We start from the raw sequence: 8,033 nt of genomic DNA, 5'->3' as shown, positions 1-8,033 counted from the left end.
TAAAATAGTTACATTTTCTCATGAAACATGCTTTTATAAGACCACCAACCTTTTTGTTTTGACTTTCTTTTTTTATTAATATATTAATAGTAATATAATATAGATTATATTAATTTATATTCTTTGAAACAATCCTAAAATGACTAGAGAGACGCAGTAGTCAGTGGTCAGTGAAGCATTGTTCGCTGTCTGACTGGTAAAGATGTATCTGGCAGTAGGCGTCTTTCCACAACGCCTTTGTACATTACAGCCTTTCAAGCCTATCCTAAAAGGAATTAAATGCTATCTAGATGTAATATTATCCCCGTAATATTATAATTAATATTATGCCGTGGTCTCATTTTAGTTTTTAAGAAACTTTTCTTCTGCAAATATGCCCAATAGGACTAAATTTTTTACTCTCATTATTCTTTTCTTGACTTTTCTAAGATGAATAGCTCACCTTTTTAATCACTGTGATTCAGGCTGACCTACATAGCTATACCTCTTTCTTATAACTGGGATTTGTAATTTGTTTGTAAATATTGTTGTTTACTATAATTCTTAGAAACAGATGATATTACATTATTCTTATTTTTTATGCTGACAAAGTCTTAATACTGTAAACACTGTAGAATAATATCTTATAAGACATTGGATGGTCCAAGCAGTAGTTATCTTGTTTGTTTCTTCATAAAGTTTGTACATTTTCGAAGAAAAAAAAGTATGCAACTTCATGTAAGCAAAGTGCTTTATTATATTGTATTTGCAGTCATGCTTATGTCACCATATCATGTCGACATTTTAACAAACTGCAAATAACCAAGCTGTGAACACTGAACATTGCATACTATTTCACAAAACAGACTTAGAAACTGGTTTTGTTCGCAGTATTAGTACGATATCAGAGTCAGAGTCAGTAACAGGTCATTAAGATAAAAAAAAGGTCTCACAACAGTCATGTGAGACATAGCACTTTGTTTTAAACTGAACTGAGCTGACACATTATACAAAGTCATTTTTGGTACACTAATTTCTAGTCACTTAGAGCAAGTGTTTAAGTTGCCTTCCTCAAGGGCACAATGTTAATAAAATGGGATGATTTTGGTACCTTTCGAGTTCATAGATCACCATAACTTTGGACTGACCCTGGCTGCTTTAAAAAACCAGCACCTTAATCATAAGGCGACCATATATTCAGCAAGTTTTTTTAGATTCAACATTTGAACATTCTTAAGTGAACATTCTTAATACTGGAAATTTTCATTTTGGCACAGAAAAAATAGAATAAAAATATATCATCATTTGTATCACTGTCCACTGTCATTCAACAAATAATAATACTAACAAGCATTCAAACATCATAGGGAATTCTGTCAGCAAAGCTCACTTTCAACAATGAATTATTCTCCTGCATGATGTTCAAATGGTTATATATTTAAAAGGCATATATATATATATATATATATACCTTCCCATATGCCAAAATTAAAATTAATGCCTTTATATTTTTTGTAGCCCACACATGAAATTTTTTAAAATATGACATCCCACTACTTCATTAACAACTTCTTAAGGAATATTCAAAAACATTTTATCATTCATTCATTCAACATGGTACAAAAGATACTTTTTGAATGTTAAAATACTTTCTTCTGGTAAAAGGCCTCGTTTTCATGTGTTTTTGAATATAACTTGTCACCACTATGTCTTTTGCTACAAGACACTGGCATGGTGAGATTCGACAACAGCAGCATCACATAACAGCACACATGATTGCACTCAGTAAACAAATCACGTTAGATCATTTCCAACAGAAAACTTCAATTATTCATGCATGCAACTAATAATAATTGCGCAAGTAAAAACAAGAATGGGGATTTGATTAGTGTTCTTCTCAAATTTGTGCCTTCTTTGTGCAATTATGAAATCTCCTTAACCTTCTCTGTGTTTGCCTGGTCAATCATACTCAGCTCTCCTTTCGCCTCGGGGTACGTGTCACCAGCCAGCCTTTCTGTCGGCTCTCCAAACATCTCCAGTTCATCTAGAATGGTTTGAACTCTGCGGACGCCATCCCTCCGAGCCTGACGCACATCTGGGCGACCTTCAGGGTCTACCGAGTCCAGAGCCAGAAGTTCTTTGGTCAACATCTCTTCCAGCATCATGTATCTTTTATCATTCTTCTTCCCATCGAAACTTTTCACATCTTGTGCCAGTTTCTCCACACGTTCCAATATCTGCTGCACTTTGATCAGTCCTGGGTGGCTCAGATCTTGTTCTGGAGTCTCCTCAGGCTGGACTTGTGGGGGTAGGACCTCTTGAGGTGTTTGAGGGGCAGCGGTTTCTTGGGGTTCTGGTGCTGGAGGAAACTGTATGGTAATATTGGATGTCTCCGATACCTGCGGTGACTGTGGTATGGGTTGTTGTGCTTTTGGCTGAGGTGCTTGTGTAGGTTGTTGTTGTTGCGGTTGTACTGGCTGATGATGTATTTGCTGAGGAATATCACGAACTCTTTGAATGGGAATCTCAAATGCAGGCGCTCTGACAATTTCTTCAACTGGTTGTTCAGTTTTAGGTGATATTGCTGCGTGTCCAATGTGTTGCTGGACCTGGCAATGGTAACATATTCTCTTTAGTTGATAAACATTAATGGCTTGAGCTTAAGTAAATCAGTACCTATTAATAAATAACACACGTACCTGGGGTCTCTCTCCCATGAGCTGAGACATGACTGGTGACTGGGCCAGTAAGGGGACCGAGATGGAACTGGCAGCTCGATTCTGTTGAATCTGAATGGGCACTTGTTCACGGTAGATTGGCATTTTTTCTCGCATGGGATGAGAACTTTGGCTAGGCTGGGATTGTGAGGCGCCCCCTACACCCTCGTGGATCACTGGAATGGGGATGTAGCCCACCCGGAGACCTGTATTGCTAGGTCGGGGCTGTTGATGAAGGCCACTCATTTGTTGGTGTGTGCCCTGTGGTTGATGAACCTGATGCACATAAAAATACAGTTTGATTTTGGAAATAGCCAGAAATTTATACACTAGCATTCAAAGGTTTGGGATAAATAATATATTAAAAAAAATTAAAAAAACTTTTATTCAGCGAGCAAGCAATAAATTGATCAAATGACAGTAAAGATATTTTAAAAAATCTATTTCAAGTATTACTACTATTGTTGGCTCTTTGACTTTTGTAAGTCACTTTAGATAAAAAAATATTGCACAATATTTCTGCTTTTACTGCATTTTTGATCAAATAAAAAAAAAAAATATAATAATAATAATAAACATAACAAAATAAATATATATACACACACACATATACATACAAGTATATATATATTTTATTAAAATAAATTAACAAGATACAAAATAAAACACTATTTAATAAACTTATTTTGAAAATTCAAAATGTGGGCAAGGGTAGACAAACCAATGTGAAGTGCCACAGTAAATACAGACAGAACATATTCAGCAATAATGTGTTTATATTGCAACTTTTAGCAGCCATCATTTTTCAGCAACCTATTAAAGAGTTAGTTCACCCCAAAATGAAAATTGTCAATAATTACTCACCCTCATGTCGTTCAAAACCCATAAGACCTTCGTTCTTCTTCGGAACACAAATTAAGATATTTTTGATGGAATCCGAGATCTCTCTGACCCTTCATAGACAGCAACACAACTGAAATGTTCCCAGACAGAAACGTAGCAAGGACAACGGTAAAACAGTCCATGTGACATCAGTGGTTCAACTTCAAATTTGTGAAGCTACGAGAATACTTTTTGTGCGCAAAGAAAACAAAAATAACAAATTATTTAACAATTCTTCTCCCCCGAGTTATGTCTTCTGCCATTTTGGAGAGTACCCAAGAACGTAATCTGACAATTTTAATACATTTACGTTAAGGGGGAAAAGCGTGCGCATGAACGTAATCGGCGTAATCAGCGTTGTTTACACTTAGGGTAAAGCGTGCGTATGCGTTGTGATACTCTCCAAAATGGCGGAAGACAGTAACTCGGGGGAGAAGAATTGTTGAATAAAGTCGTCATTTTTGTTTTCTTTGCGCACAAAAAGTATTCTCGTAGCTTCGCAAAATTGAAGTTGAGCCACTGATGTCACATGGACTGTTTTACCGATGTCCTTGATCCCTTTCTGTCTGGGAACATTTCAGTTGCGTTGCTGTCTATGGAGGGTCAGAGAGCTCTCAGATTCCATCAAAAATATCTTAATTTGTGTTCCGAAGATGAACGGAGGTCTTACGGATTTGGAACGACGTGAGGGTGAATAATTAATGACATAATTTTCATTTTGGGGTGAACTATCCCTTTAAACTCAATTTTTTAAACTTTGAAAAGAAAACACAGGGGCAGGGCCCAATGAAAACTTATAAATAAAACCTCCAGAAGCAAACATGAATTCATGCAATTCTTTCATAATGAATCCATAGCCCGACAGAGACTGCCATGTCTAATAGAGAAATACAATTCCTATTGGTCTTACCTCAGGCCCGTGTAAAGCAGGTGAGCAAGACAAACATGCTTCCGATGGGGCCTGCACTGGAGATCTAGGCCGACAGTGGGATGCTGGGGTCGGGGAAGGTGTACGTCCATCTGTTCTCAAACTTTGCTGCACTGCTGGGTGGATGTAGGAGAAACTCGGATACTGCTGCAGCCTGGGTTCAGTGTTTTCATGGGAGACTGGGATGGGGATGTAGTCCTGGCGTAGCATTGGTTGCCTCATCTCTTGAATAAAGGATTTGTGCATGTCCTGAGGAGACTCAGGGGACATAGAGGGGCCATTTGAAAAAATCTGAAAAAAAGAAGAAAAAAAAAAAGGATTGAAAGATCTATTCAAAATGATCTCATTATTTGTATTCACGATTGTTGTATCCTCAAGTAATGATGAGACAAAATATTCTGCATCATACGTCTAATCGACAACGTCACTTCTGATGATGCTCTTCAGTCCGGCTTTGCTCAAGTATGTAGTAGCTATATGCTAAATTGTTTTGCAGGAGAAGGCAAATAACTAAAGCATGTGGTTGGCTGGGTTATTGAAAAAGCTCAAATTATCAACAATGGCATTACAGACAGCATAAACAAAATATTTTTACTTGCACCAATGACTTTTAGAATATTAAAATATTAAAAACAAGCCAGAGATAATGGTATGTAGATGTTTTTGTGAAATAATCCCATAAAATCAGGAGCTAGATCATCTTTCCGATGATTAATCTGAACTGTAAAATGAAATAATGGTATTGTTAAACAGTATACATCACACTCAGCCACAATGGGGACAAACTTTTGGGAGTTAGCTAAACTTTGACAAACATAAAGAGTGAAATGGAGCATTACTAACAAGCACAATGTCTAATATTCAAACTCCTGTATTATCAGTTATGATGACACACATTTTTTAACTAAAAGTCACTCTTCTATTAGACATAGATACTCTATATGACACATTATGTGTTGATTAACAGTATTTTACACCTGCTACATTTTTCCTATTAGCGTCACATCACTGTCAAGTTGTAGGCTTTTACAACTAGTCACACTCAGTTACATGCGAATTCCACCCGTTGTAAATCTGCCTAATGTAAAATGATATTAAACGTTATTGCAGGCAACCAACCAACATGCTAGGGGATTCAGTCACTGCTTCAATTCAATACATAAATGTAACACTCAATTTGAACGTGTCTCGCGTCTTCTCTCCTCATCTGTTTGACACGCAAACGTCAGTCCGCCCTCTCTCAATGACGAGGCAGTCCAGGAACAAACATGAAACATGAGTGGGTAAAAACTCACTGTGCACAGCAACTGTTAAGCGATGGCATTGGCTTACAGGATATACTCTGTATGCTGTCGATTCTAACGCCATGACTCACTCTATGTAGCATTTTTCAATGGGTTCCTGTGCTGTTGACACTGTGTCTTAAAATACTCTTTGTGAGGGGGAGGGCCTCCCTTACTCAATGTAAATCAGAGTTACACAGACACAACAAACATCAAAAGAGATAAAATCCCTAACAAATCATCAAGAAACACCTATTCTGATGTTGAAACAGCAAAGCAGCTACATCATTTAAGACAGGGAGGCAATTATTCCTGAATGAAGAGATGGTCACATCTAATGTTGGCTCTGCGAAAACTTCGCAAGAGAAATCCAGTCATTTCAATTGGAATTGCGAAAAAGCTTCCCGTGCAGATTTCGCTCATGATCAGTTTGGTCACATGATTCATTGCGTTGACCAACAGAAAGCCGCTCCGTTTGAAAGCGACAGCTTCATTAATTGCTACACTACCAAAAGTTGGCAATGGAATTTTTTGCTCACGAAATTCCACTGAAATGTCGCCAAGTTACAAGCTAAACTTATACTAAATGCTAAAGTTAAGAAGCTGAAGTTCAGCTACTCGTTTCATTTTCCTTCCCAAATTCAAATATAATGTCTTGTACAGGTCTAAATATACAAGCACATTAATATGGCAATATATGCATGTTATTATTGGACAAGCTTAAAATGCAACACATCTGAGTCCTGGGCCTGAAAAAGGTCAAAGATGTATGATTTAAGGTTTACAATGTAGTTTTACTAAACGGATTAAAAACCAAGATGCTAAACAGAGAATAGTGACTGGTTAGCGTATATGACCTCGTGACCTCTGCTTTTTTTTTTTTTTTTTTGACAGAAGCCAAGAGTAGCGCTCAGTTTATCTCCTGGCAGCTGTCTTTCCAGCAGATTTTTGGTGACACTAACTTCGGACAAGTGTTGATCTATCTAATGAAAGATGCCAACTGGCAAGCCCTCGTGTTCCCCCCCACATTTTTGACTCCCTGAACCTGATGTGCGGAGAACAGTTTGACACTTCCAGTTTGTAACTTTCAAGCCCATTCATTGGGAATGACAGAATCGGTGAGTGGGTGGATCTTTCTGAAATCCCATGTAAGGGAAACTTTGAGGGACGCGTTAGTGCTGTGCGGTTCCAGGGATGTGGAGAACAAGCGCAGTGTGCGTGGTTCTCGAGCCTTTAAATAAACATTGTGGAGTCGTTCTAACACTCTCACATATGACTGCAGTGCGTCACACACTAATCACTTCAGCTGAGATCATCACACTAATATATTTCGCCCGTGTATATGCCGTCAGGCCGTTCAAATGCACGCGAAGCGCTATTTCCACAGAGGTGACTGCGATTCACGCGCGAGCTTCGGCGAATATCAAGTGCGTGGCTCCTCTACCGTAGACAGTGTCTGATCAAGTACGATGTGGATGTACTGAGTGGGATCGTAGCCTACGCACTCAACAAAACTGTCTTTTTCGATGAAACACACTCTAAAATGCCATAATGCCCAAACTAGTCTATAAAACACACCTCATATGTTGATCTGCATTTGTAAGATCGCCTGAAAAACGCTCGCGTTTGACAGCGCAACTTCCAAAAGCACAATCAATATCTACCTTACCTTTTTCGTGTCATGCCTCGGATCATTCCACGTCGTTGTGCGATTGTTGTGATCCACAAAAAACGGCCAACCTGTCTGCGGGTCAATTTTGATCTCCCACCCAGGTGGTAGAGGATCGTTAGTTGCCATCGTTTCGACTGGAGACAGTGTTTTCATACTCTGATATTGCTTCGCTCCCGAATATTGTGCCATTACAGCCGCTACAGACGCTTTTAAGGGTCCGTTTGATGACGTACTGTAAACGGGGACGGATTTCTCGAAGCAGCAAGGTCCCTCTGAAGACTACCGAGAAAGTTCTAGCTGAGGGTTCACTGTGACGCCCACGTGTGTGACCAAAAATTATTTATTACCCCTTGACTGTCCAGACACAGATCCTCTCTGATACTTGAATCGCCTCCCCCTCCGGTTTATTAGACCGAGCACACTTGTTGCTCTTTTAACGTAAAGACAGTCAGTATTGATACATTTCAAGGAAAACCTGTTTTATCTTCTTTCCATTTTGCTTCTACAATCCGAAATTATTTGAGGAGGCAGCATAATCCCTGGGTTGTATCTATATATGAAATAGAGTAATC

The 8,033-nt window shown here is 38.6% G+C and overlaps 1 protein-coding gene across 1 annotated transcript; it reads right to left on the bottom strand.

Moving 5' to 3' along the window:
• Positions 1–510: 510 nt before the first annotated feature.
• LOC107726946 (BAG family molecular chaperone regulator 3-like) lies at positions 511–7,753 on the bottom strand. Its single transcript, XM_016536644.1, has 4 exons — positions 7,459–7,753; positions 4,489–4,797; positions 2,679–2,972; positions 511–2,588 (listed from the first exon to the last, which is right to left on the bottom strand). The coding sequence occupies exons 1-4, from the start codon at positions 7,648–7,650 to the stop codon at positions 1,902–1,904; spliced, it is 1,482 nt and encodes a 493-aa protein (XP_016392130.1). The 5' UTR covers positions 7,651–7,753; the 3' UTR covers positions 511–1,901.
• Positions 7,754–8,033: the final 280 nt, after the last annotated feature.

Source organism: Sinocyclocheilus rhinocerous, unplaced genomic scaffold (assembly GCF_001515625.1).
Source record: "Sinocyclocheilus rhinocerous isolate Xijiao unplaced genomic scaffold, SAMN03320098_v1.1 scaffold1868, whole genome shotgun sequence".
Lineage (NCBI taxonomy): Eukaryota > Metazoa > Chordata > Actinopteri > Cypriniformes > Cyprinidae > Sinocyclocheilus > Sinocyclocheilus rhinocerous.
Note: the sequence above shows the minus strand (reverse complement) of the source record. Positions and strands in the feature narration are given on the sequence as shown.